The sequence below is a fragment of the Ochotona curzoniae genome, unplaced genomic scaffold (assembly GCF_017591425.1).
Source record: "Ochotona curzoniae isolate NIBS_2020 unplaced genomic scaffold, NIBS_Ocur_1.0 contig_1302, whole genome shotgun sequence".
Lineage (NCBI taxonomy): Eukaryota > Metazoa > Chordata > Mammalia > Lagomorpha > Ochotonidae > Ochotona > Ochotona curzoniae.
Window position 1 is genome coordinate 8872706 of NW_024465035.1, and position 15885 is coordinate 8888590.

Genomic DNA, 15885 nt, shown 5'->3' on the forward strand with positions numbered 1-15885 from the left:
TAAAACTTTATATTGTATTCTTTCCTGTTTGCAATCCAAGAATAATTTCAATTTTTTTTTCTCACAAACTGTCATTTAAACAAACAGCTTCATATTTCTGGCCTTAAATGTTCATTATATCCTACAAATTTTCCTTCAGAAAAGCATTCATGCCTATACATATATTCCTATTTGCTAACTTCTCCTTTACAAAGTGATTTTCATGGCAGGGATCGCAGCATAATCTCTCTTATTTTTTAATCTTTATTCCTGGCTTATGGTAGATGCACAATAAATAGCTGTTGACTGAACGGAGATGCTAATGCTACCTTATAACATTGCTTCTGTCAACATTACTTGTCTACAACAAGGATTAGTTACTTTCAAGAGTTGTAGATCCACTAATGAGCCACAAGGATCAGAATGGCTTTAAGCATTGAAAATCTGCCATCTCAATTGGGAGAAATTTTCTTTTAAATCTGGTGCAGAGGCAAGATGTTGTAACAGAGTCTGTAGGATTTCTGTCCCTGGACGTGCAATGAGCTCTCAGCTGAAGCCTCTTTGTTTTGGATACGCTGACATTTCCTGCCATTGCTATGCTTGGAGCTGCCTAGCCGCATGTGCTGGAAGCCGAATCAGGTGATAGTCCACAATTGTCACTTAATCCTTTGTAATTTTTTCAATATCTATTTCAATTTGCATTGCTTTCACAGCATAAGAGAGTGATGGATATGATCTGCCTACTTAGAAAGACTGGAGCAACTACAGTAAGGAGTGAAAGAAAAAAAAATATGAACACAGTTGTTGTCCGGGTCATGGGGTGTTTCAAGTTAACTAGAGGAAAAACATGGTATGAAAAGTAAAAGTATTATCATTCTAAGAGTATTATCATTTATCTGTTTTAAATTAGAAAAATAACAGTTTTGGCTAGTGTAAGACTCAAAAAACAGACATTTCATTTGTTTAATATCTAACTTTCAATATGCTCTCTAGCAAATATGTTATCAATTAAACTCAATGTGTACATACTTCAACAAAATGACAAAAGAGTCATAAGACATTAGCTCATGATCAACCGCACTGTATTAAACTCATTTTCTCACCTCCTTGAAGAGACTGACCTTGAGGGCTTTACATAACCCCAAGACAACAAGCTTCATCATGACTTTCAAACCACAGAATAAGCAAAACTGGAGACAGCAACCTATTTACTCTAGCTTCAGCTTTTGTAGAACTTACGACTCTGACAAATTCAAACATGGCCGTTGTACTTACCGCATTAAAATTGGGGAAAAGGTTGACTGCGGCTGCAGTATCAAGAGGAAAGGGAAGAAATGGTTTAATATCCAGTGAAGGCTGCAAAGGAGGGGCTGGCGGACGAACCAGGGCTGGGAGAGCAGGACTCTGGCATGTGCCACCTGTGCAGAAGAGCACAAAGAGAGAAATTAAGGACACCCAGTACGGACAAACCACCAAGGACTTTTCTGAGACTAAAAAGGAGTTTTGTAGCTTACTGGAAAAAAAAACATGGAGCCCATTTGCCTCCTCTAGGTAATGATCTGTATACAGATTTGTCATTAGGCGAAGAAAGTCAGTTGAGCTGTTCCCTTACCTTGGATTTTGTCTATCTGGTTATGTATATAATAAAATAACACCTCAAGCTTATCTTTCTTCCTAGAGCGTTTGATCAGCTCAGCTGTTACCCACCAATAAAGATCTTCAAGCTCACAAGGAAAAACCCCTTCGTTGCTCACCCATCCCTCCTGGAAAGCCAATTTGGACCAAATTACACATTAAATCTCAGTGATTTTTTTTTTCCCACAGAACTGTTCCTCACCCTCACATTCAAAATTTTGGCAGTAAAATGACATGAATTTGGCACAGAAAAGAAACTTCACCACAAACACAGGCAGCCTTCCCTTATGGCACAGCCACTCAAGTATTAAAACCAGCAAACCCCGTGCTATAACCCGAGTTCGGCGTCCCTTTAGCTCTGAGTATTCAGCAGCCATCTCCGTCCACGCAGCCATGAGAAGGCAGAACATACGTACAGGGCCACCAATGAGCAGACAACAAAAACACTATGCCTACAGAAACACTGCTCTATGTACTGTAGACGACCAGACGTCTGGAAAGGAACAGCCCTCCCATGGGCAGAACTGGCTGCACGCAGGAGCTGGAGCCACAGAGCTCATTCTAGGTGTTCAGTCTCCAACATGTTGGTAACATTCCAAAACATCAATTTGCTGTTAATTAAAGCCTGTCTGAGTCCTAGGAAACTGCGAAAATATGTCAGCATTCTTCTAATCTGAGAGACAAGCAACAGACTGTATAAACCTGCTGCTGAGAATCCAGGAAGCATTAGGAAAACAAAATGTAGTGAAAACTTTTGTTTTTTTTTCTTTCTCACAGAAAAGCATTCTAGAAATCAGCTTGGAAAAAAAGATGATCCTGTCTATATGCTGTACGTGCCTGAGATTTGTTTTAAAAATAGTAGAGCAGAGACCAAAGGTATTACCTTTACAGAAGTAAAAGCACTTGGAATTACTGCACAAAATCATCGCTTGAGCCCAGTCAACATTTAGAAAATAGTTCCCAATGAAACAACCAAACCTGTTGGACCAGAGGATCTACCAACAAGGTGGATAGCTTAGTACCTAAAGCAGAAGCCATCAGCACTAGATCTAACTAACCACCAGTCCTCCTGTGTCCAGCTATAAAATCAGCTGGAGTCAAATTGACAAAAACAGTATTTTTCCCACTGTTTTAATTCCCCTCTGACAATACTCCTCAACAACAGCAAGGCCAACAACTGAAGCTTGAATCAGCACACCGATTTTTAAGAAAGTAGTATAAATCAGGGAATAGAGAGGGCAGATATATACACAAAGAGAGATAAAAGGAAAAAATATATAGCAAGTCTGCATTCACCAGAGAACACTGTAAACTTAATTTATTGTCCAGCTGGTAATGCATTTAGTGTGGTGGTGTAGCCTTTTCCAGCGGGCATTCATAAACCTTTGGTGACAAATCTGTCCTAAGTCTAGTATTGGCAAAAATTTCTATTTTAATAAAAAGTAAAAGAATCAAAATAAATTTTTGTTGGTGTCACTGTAGAAAATTCAGAAGTAAAAGAAGTTTCTGCTTCTATCAGTGGTGTTTCTAATATGCATATAAAATTGTTTTTAAAATTTGTTTTAAATTGCTAATCATAGTAAGTAATTTAAAATCACATGGAAAATCATTCCTACATTTTCCAAACATTCCAATTGCAATTTTTCAGGTTACCTGAGGAAGAGTTGGGCTCGAATATAAGGAAAAGACTCTAAAGTATGCAAAAGAAAAAAATTAATTAACATATAGAGGAAACTCAGTCAGTCTCACAGCTGACCTCTCAGAGGAAATTCTACAGGCCGGAAGAGAATGAAGATTTCCAGATTTTAGAAGGGAAAAATTGTTAACCCAGAATGATGTACCCAGCAAAGCTTTCCTTTGTCTTTAAAAATGAAATAAAACTATCCTATATTAAAGAAAAGCTCAAAAAAAATTTGCCTCTCCTAGATCTGCCCTAAAAATGGCACTTAAAGATATTCTATTGACAGGAAAAAGGAATAGCACATATAAAAACCAAAGAGAAATGTGGAGAGCATCTCAGTAAAATAATAGCAGTAGACTAAACCAAGCAAAGCCCAACTCATTACTGAAATGACAGGACCAGATCACGATCTGGTGATATTCAAACAATGTAAACGGCTTAAAATCATCAATAAAGTATCATATGCTAGCAGTCTGGATCAAAAAACAAAATTCAGTTTTCTGTTATCTACCAGAGATACATCTTACCAATAAAGGTATGTGGAAGCTGAAAGGATAGAAAAGATATTCCAGGGTAATGGAAAGGAAAGCGAAGCTGACATAGCCATTCCTATAGCAGATAATGTAGACTTTAACAGCAAAAACATCAAAAGAGATGAAGGATATTACGTAATGATGAAAGGATCCAATCAACAAGAAGAGGTCACCATAATAAATGCATATGCAACAAATTCCAGGGCACCTAACAAATATGTGAAACAAATATTAATGGACTCAGAGTACAGTTACAATATATGAAGGGGAGTTAATACCACATTACGTCAATCGACAGATCAATGGGACAGAAACTCAGCAAGGAAACAACAGAGCTCATCCAGACACTAGAACAAATGGCCTTGATTGATATTTACAAAACCTTTCATTATACAGAGAAAAGGCATTTTCATCAGTACATTGAACTTTATCCAGAATTGGCCATGTTATAGGACACAAAACAAGCCTTAGCAAGTTTAAAATAATCAAAATTATGCCATTTATTTTCTCAGATCATCATGTAGTGAAACTTGAAACCAATACATCAAAATATCCCAGAAGAAATGCAAATACCTGGAGACTAAATAATATAACATGAAATGAACAATGAGTTATAGAGAATAACATAGCAAGCACTCTCCAGGACACAGAAATAGGGAAAGACATCTTAGAAACGTCACCAAAAGCATTGGCAGTCAAAGCCAAAGTAAACAATTGGGACTACATCAAGCTGAGAAGCTTTTGTACAGCAGAGGAGATGATCAACAAAGTGAAGAAGCAACCAATAGAATGGGAGATATTTGCATATCACACAATTGATAGGGGACTAATGTCCAGGATTTACAAAGAGCTTCAGAAACTCAACAACTGCAAAACGGCAATACTGCGAAGAAATGGGTGAAGGAAATGAACAGACAGTTTTCAGAAGAACAAATTCAAATGGCTAACAGACATATGAAAAATGCTCAGACTCCCTAGCTGTCATGGAAACATAAATGAAAAACAATATAGAGGTTACACCAAACTCCAGTGAGATTGACCTACATTCAGAACTCATTATTGGTGGGTGTGTAGGCTAGTACAGTCACTATGAAAGTCAATATGGAGAGTGCTAAGAGGACTGAAATTGATCTGCTGTATGACCCAGCTATCCCATTTCTGTGAACATATCTGCATTTGAGAAAGGGATCTATAATCCTATATTTACAGCAACACAATCTACAATAGTAAAGTCATGGAAACAACCCAGATAACCATCGTAAGATTGGATAAAACTACTATGGCATACTAGTAAGCCATTAAAAGAATGAAATTTTACCATTTGCAACCAAATGGTGCCAACTAAAAACCATTATAATCAGTGAAATAAATCAATCCCAAAAGGAAAAATTCCATATTTCTCTCTGATATAAGGCAATCATTACACAAAATGTAAGATTAATAACCTTTTCAGTATTGTTCTTGCTACATCTCATGTGTTTTGGTAGTTTTGCTTTTACTTTTACTTCTTTAAATTTTTTCTTACTAATTTCCTCACTGACTCATTGGTCATAAAGTAGTGTCATTTGATTCAAGGAGGTTTTTTACTTTTTCATTTTTTTCAGTGACATATTTGTCATTAAGTAGCATGTTATTTAACTTGATGTTGTTGTAGATTTTCTATTTTTCTTCCTATTGTTGGGTTGTTTTATGGTTTTTCATTTAAAGGTAACTGTGTAATAGGGACTATCACATCCAGATGGGAAGATACAATGCACCATGCATCTCTAATTCCAAATCAAAGATGGACTCCTAATGAAATTGCTAATATATACCTTGACAATAGGATGATGGAATCTGTACCATTGTACATAGCAACAATGTTAGAACAATTATTAAAAAAAAGAATAATAGTTTATAATTATAATAATATTATTATATTATATATTATATGATATGTTATAATATATCATATAATATATATTATTATATTATATTATCATTATAATAATAATTTATGGAGGATTATGCTATTATATTAGCATGGAGGTTCTGTCAGGAATGTATTGTAATTTCCAGTTTACACGTCCAAGCCAAGGTGTAAGAAACAAAACAATCTTAGCAGGAAGAACCAACCTATGTAATCTTGTTGATTTTCAATGCACCAATGCTGTTTGTCATTGAATTGGAACCATTTCAACAGTAACACAAGCAAAGTCAAATAACAACAGCCAGAGCAAGCACTCCACTGGATATCATTTTGTCAAAATAGGCAAGTTGGTGAGTTCTCTTGCATCTTGTATCTAGAACACAACATGTTAAAAGCAGTAACCTTATGAGAGCTTTTATTATTGTTCAGGAAAAACAAGGAAAGAAATAACAAGAAGAAATAGAAGGCACATTCCAAAGATAATAAAGAAACATCCAACATTTATCCCTGATATTTGTCTACCATGGGAACAGTTTAGCATTGCCCTCCGTTTGAGACTTTTTAAAAATACTAATATATAAAATGTGATTCAGAAGTCCTTGAGAATATAAGATTTAACAACTCCTCCCCAAATTAGAAAAACAAATGTGTGCTTGCTCTATTTCCTGATGTAACTGCCTGCAAAACACTAAAGGTTCTTGGAAGGGGATTACAATGGACAGCTTTGCTGGTACACATCCTTGTCTAGGATAACTCTCTGCTTAAATCTTTTCTTAAGCTTCAGTGGCCCAAACTTGGATTCTGTTTATTTGTCCTCACATAAAGTATACAAGTAGAAATGTAATCTTCAGATACAATTGGAATTCTTCATAGCTACAATTTCTTCTTGCTGTCTTAATTTGCTTCTTCTGTTTCAGGTGTCTGATTTACTGCCTACATTTTTTTTTCTCAGAATGAAACTGTACATTGCCCTACAATGACCTGCCCTTGGCAGGTCAGTCAAGATGTTAGTCTAATGTCTGACTCTACACAGGCAGGTGGGCATCAGTGATCCATGCCCACTGCTGGAGGACTGCTATCTCACACATCCTGTAAGAAGTGGAGTATGACTCAGGGTAACTGGAGCACCACTCTGGAAACAAAAAGCGTTTGCCCAAGGGATTTGATCTTTACCCATGAAAAGAATCACATGTGAATGACCTGCATTTATTTCTTGCACTAGTTCTTTATCATTTATTTTAGGCAGTGACATTTGTACATTAAACCAAGTCACCTGAAACCTTATTATGGAGGAAATCCATGAATAAATACAATTTTGTCTTATTGACACTGAATGCCATGACTAAAGGCAAAAATGCTGATGTCATTCACTGGTGAATATGATCAGTCAGGTTGTCACTTAGAACAGAAAACCAAAAGAATTTTACTTAAAAACGCCTCTCAGCTCAGCAGTCAGGAGATAAAATGTCAACCATCAGGGTGGGTATTAAAGCACCAAGGATTAAGCCACTGTTTGCGACATCTCTGTCCCATTTTGGCATACCCCAGATTAAGCCCTGTCTTCACTTTGGATCCAGCTTTTTGCTAGTGTGCCTGGGGAGCAGGCAGTGATCAGCCAGGTACAACAGTTCCTGATCCCCGTGGAGGAGATGTAACTGGATTTCCTGGCCCCTAGCTTCAGCCTGACCCAGCCCTGGCTACTGTAAGCATTTGCAGAGTAAAAGAGCAGATGGAGCTTGTCAGTCTCTTTCTCTTTATAGCCACTACCTTTCAAAATATAAATACAGTTTAATAAAATATATAAAATCACTGAAGAGGAATGTCTAGGTGTTTAAATTCACACAACGCAGTGTGAGAAAACAGACCCTTCACTAGCAGGGGTTTCAAGTGGTCACTGAGTATAACACATGAGTGTCTTACATGGAAATTAAGGAAAACTAAAGCTTCCATCAGACTAGCCGTGTTTCAATTATTTTACACTCACATGTCACCAGAGGTGACACCACACGGTATATCTGAAAAATAAATAACTCTCTCAGGAATCTCTACTGGATTTTACAGCTCTATTGCAAAACCAACATTCTTAAGCAATGAGAACTTATGAAGTACTTGATGCTGTCTGATTCACATTTTCTTGTTGACAAGAAAGGAACTACTGGTTTCTTCTGGGTCCTTCTTCTTTTAGGACTGAGAATGGGACTTCTCAGACCTAAAAAAAAAAAACCACTGTCAGAAGCCAAATGAATGCTGTGATTTTGCCAGAAAAGACTAGGCATCCACTGTAGAAATGATACGGTCATCCACGAAACTGCATGTGTGATAAATGATGACAATATTTAGGAGGCAATTTAATTTAAAACAAAAACTACTTCTATAATAAGTATATTTAGTGCTTGAGATAAAAAATGATCCTGTTTTCAAACCAAGGATAAAAATGAGCCAGGCTAGGGCAAGGAAATGCTCGTTAACATGTGATACCTCTTGAGAATATATGCATAAAGCTTTTAGTAAAACAATAAACTGAATAAAAGTGCAGTCCATCATATCTTTAAGTCAGGCTAATGTAGGCAGTTAAAGCTCCTTACTACATTTGTATCTCTGGGTAATTGCACTTGTGACTTTGAGGTTTCGGTCTTGTTACATAGTTCCGTTCAACATGACATATACTTCTTGCCTACATGAATTTCTCTGGGTTGGTCAAAACAGAAAGATGTTTGTTCCGAAAAAGGAGGGGTGGTCAACATCTAGGGCTGTACAGGAAACATGCAAGGTGGTAGTGTCTGTTAGATTTAACCTCTGGGAATGTTGGGTGACAGCTATGAGCCATGTTAAATGCCATTATTTTTGAGGAGGGTGAAGGTTAAAACACATTTTCACAGTAGAGACCAATGAAGAAAACTATATCGAAAATTTATAATAGGAAAGAAATAAGAGCACTACTAATCTAGCTATGGATTAGTTGTTTTTATACGATTATATCAAAGAACTGATCTAAACCAGAACATCTAATATAACCTACTTTTGCAAATATATGTCTACTACCAAGTTGATCCAGAAAATAAGTCATAACCCATGCACATTAAAACAGTGTAATTTGTGTTTATATAAGTTATATCTTCTTATTCCACACCTGCCTGAAACCTACATCAAGTTATGTAGAAAATAACTAAATAATTATCTATTTCTAGTTCAAGACACAACTCAAATATAACTTCCTCTTTTGGAAATATCTTTTGAAAGTTTTCATCTCTGTGCTGTATACTCTGCTTAGGCTTCCTGTATGATTAGATATTTAAGCTTCTGTGCCTGCCACCTCACATGGGGATGTTTATTTTAAAGGAGGATATCAATTTTACAATTACTTGTTTTCTATATACCAGGGAATTCATGCAAAATATATAATGATCTTTTCATGTATGTTTTTGGATGGATGGACAGATTGATGGGCTGATGAATGGATACAACAGGTGGGCAGACCAATATAAATATAATATGTAAGAACAAACGAATGAATGAAATAAATTCTCAGCCTGCTTGGGTTCTATACTCCCTCTTTACTGTGCCCAAACTAACAAAGGTGTCCATTTCAAAACTATTAACTTCCTTGAAGAATCAGAAAAGAAAAGGAGACTAAGCAATTGGTTTGGTGTGCTAAAAGGTGAAGAACATTTTATCCTACATGTTTAATCTAATTATGCTACATTACTACATAAAATTATTGCTCATATTACATTTTAAAACTTTTTTTCTAAGTTTCTTACATATGCATTTTATCTCAAGATATGACAACATTTGAACATCTCTTACTTCCACAGGCCTAAAAGTAAAGATAACTCTACTGTGATACAATGGGCACTGTCCCAGGTCCTCTATGTAGCACTGTTCTTTGATGCTTTCAAAAACTTACAAATAAAAAAATGGAGCAATAAGTTTTCAAAAATTGTTCAAGTTCCTACAGTCTGTACAGTCTGGATTTGACACCAAATATCTTGCTCTTAGAGACTCATATATTTTTACATAAATATAGATAATCACCATAGCTGAAAGACCATAGAGAAAAATATTCAGTAAACACAATGTGGGCTTCAATTAAACTCTCCCAAATAAGTTCCAATCAATGTATACTAAAAGTCATTCATATATAGGCCATTGACTGTTCCAGAAACAGTGTCATGTGTGTCCTGCCTCCACTGGGGATTTATCTCAGTATAGCCTAAGATTATGCATGTACAAAGTCTACCAGATAGCATGCACCAAGCCAAAGGGATCATGGTTCTCTTCCATTTGAACTGACACTAGTTCACTTCTTCTTTTCACGTTTGTCCGCATATGATAGCGAATCAAAGTAGAAACTATTCCTAGCCACCATAACCAATTATATTAAACTTAGTAATATTCCCTAGAGCTTTTGCCTGATTCTGATCTTCTTCATACTTCAGTCCAGCTTTTCATCATAATGATCACAATAAAAACTTCCTATGAAATCCTGTTGGTATTGATAAAGGATGGAGAATGAATCATAGATGAAGAGGTAATAGAACCAACACCATTACCAAATTAAAAAAAAAAAAAACACACATTCAGGACACTAAAGGCCACATTCCTGTATCTTACTCCTGCTTAGGCATTCTTAGCATTTATAGCTTCCATTTGCTTCCAACGTTTAGCAACTCTGAGCTTTGGTTTTTATTGCTTTGGTGAATATCCCTACAAACTATATAATTATAAAGAGAAATTCTAATTTCATTTTCTTCAAGAACATTCCTCGTGGAGCTGACATGTGCTCTGTTTATTCTTGGGCTCAATGTGATTATTTCTTCTGGCAGGTTTTGCTTAAAACAAGTCTAAGCTCATATTTTGTTTTAATTCTGAAACATTTAGTCCTTGGAAAAGATATAAAATTGGTGACTAATGGAATTGTAGTAATTCTGAAATCTCAAAAATTATTTGCCTTAATTGAAAAAGAAATAAAATTATTAAATAGAAACAAACAAGTTATACAAAACATATTTAATGTTTATATAGGTCCTGCCATTTTAACCCTCATTCTAATTTAGGAGCTGTTCACATCAATTTATACTATGTAATCGGTGAAAATATCTTCTTTTTGCAAAGTTACAAGTGAAGAAATTATTTCCTTAAGATAAACCAATTTGCTAAATTTTAGAACTAAAAATTAGAAACCACAGAAATCTGAAGTCGGTGTTCATTTTTTTATTACAATATACCTTTCTTGTTCTCAAACATCTATACAGTGGTAATTTCCACAAATCACAAGAATAATCCAAAATAGCCAAAATTGCCTCTAAGGAAGGCAATTTTTTCACATTCAAATAGTCAGGGGGCAGCAGATGCAAAATCTACAAATATAGGACAAACTACTTAGATCCCCAAAAAGAAGAAAGATATCATACTGAGGTGATATATAAACCCATCTCTAAAGTGCAAGATGTGACACCAAGGGCTATATACATTATGGTTTAAAAAAAAAAAAAGACACATAACATACCGCCACAAAACACAAAAATAGGAGCCATATACTAAAGATAGAAATAATGGGAGCTGTTAATGCCAGGAGCCACATTAGCGGAGATGATGGGAATTAAGGATTAAATCTAACTTTTTTGGAGGAGCCTAGAGCTCCAAGTCCCAGTACTGGATGCATCTCAACGTTACAGAACAAAACCAATGAGAACAATAGGCTTTGCTGGTTGTCATTATCGTGTTCCTGTTTGCCTGTGAATCCTAGTCTAAAATGGAGAGATTGGGGCAGGAATGTAGCCTCGTGGTTGAGATGTCTCACTCCATATTAGAGTGCCAGCTCCCTGCTTAAGTGCATCCTGAGTAGCTGAGTCGTTGGCAACCATGTAAATATGCTGCATTTATTTCCTGCATCTCAGCTTCAGCCCTTCCCACTTCGCCTCCTATAAAGGTTCCTAGAGAATAAACCAATGGATGGGACACTGCTTTCTCTCTCTCTCTTTTCTTTCTCACTCTCTCACTCCCTCCCTTCTTCACACCCATTAAACTAATTTAAGTTTAAAAACAAATAAGAAAAATAAACTACACAGATCCTGGACTTATCATGAGACACGTAAACATCTTGTACAACTCATTCCAATTCCTTTTATTCAATTTAAACTGGACCAAAATTAACTGACTGATATAGCACACAAACTTCTCTGGTTTTTCTGTAATTGTAAATTTTCAGAATATCACATTGCTAATATTTCTTAGACTTAATGTATCTGGGGTCCAGTGTGGTAGTCTAGTGGATGAAGTCCTCTCCTTGCACGCCGGGGATCCCATAAGCGCACCGGTTCTATTCCCGGCAGTCCCGCTTCCCATCCAGCTCCTTTCCCTATGGAAAGGCAGCAGAGGACAGCCCAAGGCTTTAGGACCCTGCACCTGTGTGGGGGACCCAGAAGAGGCTCCTGACTTCAGATGGGCTCAGCTCTGGCTGTTGCAGCAGATGAAAGATCTTCTTTTCTATCTGTACTCATTTTTGTATATCTGACTTTCCAATAAAAATAAATACATCTCAAAAAAAATTAATGTATCTGAAAACAGGACCTAAATAAATTTCTGAGAAAAATGTAATTCAGCAGTAAGAATGATGCATTTAAGTAATTAAGCTGCATTCTATTGGTGTGTGGTAGACCAAATAAATCAAATTTTTCAGTCACAATTTTAAATAATAATTGGTAAAAAAATTATAACCCATATTCATCTTTAAAATATTTATTTACTGGAAAGACAGAGTTACAGAGAAAGAAGGGAGGGGAGGAGAAAGGGTGGGAAAGACAAAGAGAGAGAGAGAGATTTTTCATTAGTTAGTTCACTCTCCAAATAGTTATGCAGGCTGGAGTTGAGCCAGGCTGAAGCTAGGATGCTGGAACTCCATCAGGGTTTTCACATGGGTGCCCAGGATCCAAATATTTGGATCATCTTCCACTGCTTTCCTAGGCTCCTGAGCAGAAGGTTGGATAGGAAGTGGCGCAGGCAGGTTGTGGACCAGAACTTACATGAGATGCTGGTATCACAGGCAGTGAGTTAACCCATAACAATGCCGCAGTGGCCTCTACAGTAACTATCTCACGGCATGTCTTTTATACACAGGCTTTTAATTATCACAAGAACTCTGTTCTTAATAACTTTGTTTTTCAGTTATGGGAACACAAGGTCTACCAGATTAAGTTCCTTGTAGTTCATTCCAAGTGGAGATGCATTTATAGGTTGGCTGGATTCACAATCCTTGCTCTTGGAAACATCAAAGCATCTCCACTTGGAAAAGGCCTTCCTGTGATTGGAACCTGGTGAGAAAACTGAGAACGGCATTTCCACCAGAGCCTGCCCAGGTCAGAATAACTGGAAGTCTGTTCTTGCTCCTCAATAGGCAAGAGACTGCCCTCCTAAGCGCTCTGGGCTCACCCCACGACACACACGTGAATCAAGGTCTTGAGATCTCATATCTTCCTCCTAGCTCTTCCGTCTCATTCATTATGGGAGTTTGTGGAGTGACCTAATTAGTGCAAACACAAAAGCTCTGTGCAAAAATAAATCAACTACTCACCCTAAAAGGAAACTTGAGAATGAGTTCTGATCACAGCCTCAAAGAAGTACATGGAATCCTCTTAAATTGATAGACCTGTTTGCCTCACATTGCAAAGATTATTTTGTACTTTTGAAAAGACATTAATCCTTAAGGAAGAACAAAACAGAATGAGTCAGATTTCTTTCAGCAGGAGTGCTTGTCGAGAGAGGAGAAGAATTCTGTAGGAAAACTGTCTTCTGAAACAGACCCTGCATTTTCCTGAACAATTCTCTTCTGTCTTGTATTGAGCTCTCAACAGTCATTATGTCTACTAAAATGCGAAGCATCTGTCTCCGTGTTATCAATGTCACCGCGACCTTCTCTTGCTTAGAAATACCATTTGGAGTTCTCCTCATACAGCTAAGATAAAGAAAGGTTTTTTCAATTTTTCTAATTTTGTACCATTTCTTCAATGCTTCCTCTGCCCTTCCGGGCTCAGCCGAAGCACACTGTTCCTGTCCTCTCCCCACCTGTTTAGCACCACGATCAGATTTCTGCTCCAAACGTTCATAGCAGACTGTAAGCAGTTGAGAAAGACCACAGGCATTAACAATACTCAGCTATAGGAACTACTCTTACCATCTCTAAATTCATTATTATAGTTATAGGAGATGAATGAAATATATCTTATCAAATTTGATTTTATTCACATTATTGCTTAATTCATTTATCAATATTTCTTTTATGGTCCTTTAATAGCAGGGTTATTTGGTTTTGGTTTCCCCTTTTGCAGAGGAGTGTCTATATCTGTGCCATCTTATGTTTTTTCCCATGGTGCCCAGTGAAATGTTTGGAAAATTATTGGCACTCAAGAGCTCTTGAGTAAATGAAAGAATAAATGAATGAGATACTTTTACTTTGATTCCTACCTACAAAGAAAATTATATATAATTTCCTCAATATTCTTAGGCTGACTCCTTTTTTTCTAAAATTTAAAAAAAAATTTTTATTGGAAAGTCAGATTTAGAGAGCAAAGGAGAGACAGAGAAATACAGATATTCTATCTGCTGGTTCCTTCCCAAGTGGCTGCAACAGTCGAAGCTGAGCCAAACAGTAGCCAAGCCTTCCATGTCTCCCATATGGATACAGGGTCCCAAGACTTTGAACTATCTTCCACTGCTTTCCAGGCTATAAGCAGAGAGCTGGATGGAAGTGGATCAGCCGGGAAACCACCTGGTGTTCATAGGGAATGCCAGCACTGATTAGTGAAGGATTAATCAGTTGAGCCACCACACCGAGCCCTAGGTTGATTCTCATTAAGAATAAGAATTCTTCACTGTTGCTCGTTTTCAGCATGAACATTGTGAAGCACAGGCATAGGAAACAAGACTAAAGAGAGAAAGAGAAATTAAATCAAAATAGAAAAGAATGAAGGAAAAAAGGGAGGGGAGAGAAAAACAAGTAGAAGCAGTACAAAGATAAATCCAAATCTGACATTCAGATAACTCACCTGACCTAAACAGAGGTTTGACTGACAAAGCATATAAGCAGCATGAAAACGTCTCCAGATGAATCCTGTATGGGAAAACTCACCCACGAAAGATCTCATAGTATTTGCATCTTTTGCATTGAAAGTACCCATCCTGGAGTCTGGTCTAGTAGTTAAGTCACCAGCTGAGACTCCTGTGTACTGTATCAGTGAACCTCTGAGTCCTGCCTCTGGCTCCCACTTTGAGTTTCCTGCTAATGCAGATTCTGGAATGCCTGATCGTGTTTTCCCTGCCTTTTCCTGTTAATGCACATGGGAAAACAGAAGAAGGTGGCCCAAACATATGGATCCCTGCCACCCATGTGGGAAACCAAGGTGGAATTCCTGGCCCAATCTTCACTATTACAGCCATCTGGAAAGAGAATCAACAGATGGAAGATCTCTTTCTCTGATTCTCAGAGTTTCAAATAAAATAAAATATATCTTATAAGGATAATAAAAATAAAAATTGTACTAACCAACAGTCTGGTCTCATCTAATAAATTCCTGGGTAGGATATAAAGCAGTTCAGTACATAAGACATGGTAGATTCTTATAACATGACGACTGAGTTGGAATATCGATGGAAATAGTTGGCATTACTTTGATCCACAGAACAACTAATTCACCTCACCCTTTTTTGGTTCTGTGTCAGTTACCTGCCGTATCATCTCTCCTCTCTCAGCTGTCCCACACTGTTCTTTCATCATTGATTTCTTCTTTGCTCATTTATTCTTTTTTACAAACATCAATAAAATTTTTATTGGTTGCCCACTCCCTTGAATTCACAGGGAAGGATCCAATAAAACTAAATATGATCACAAGCCCTTTAAATAAAAACAACAGCAACAACAAAAAAAAGAAGCAAGGGAATAAATCAGCAAACCTTTACCCTCCTCCATCCCCACCCCATGCCATTCCATTCACTCCAGGTCTTCCTTTGGAACAATGCTTCTCTTTTACTTAATAAAAACGAAACTCCTTTCAAACCCATGCATAAGTTTGACTTTCTTCTCTATTTTCAAATAGTTCCAATTATAGATTTGAATATCCCCTTTCCAGGGAACTAAGACTCTCCTAGCACAT

At 37.0% G+C, this 15885-nt stretch overlaps 1 protein-coding gene across 1 annotated transcript in view; it reads right to left on the reverse strand.

Annotated features, from left to right (window-relative positions):
* Positions 1 to 15885, reverse strand: part of ZNF385D (zinc finger protein 385D) — a 216017-nt gene that overhangs the window by 152065 nt on the left and 48067 nt on the right. The window contains exon 2 of the mRNA XM_040965263.1: positions 1255 to 1397. Within this exon, the coding sequence (XP_040821197.1) occupies positions 1255 to 1397 (143 nt within the window). The remainder of the gene's footprint in view (positions 1 to 1254; positions 1398 to 15885) is intronic.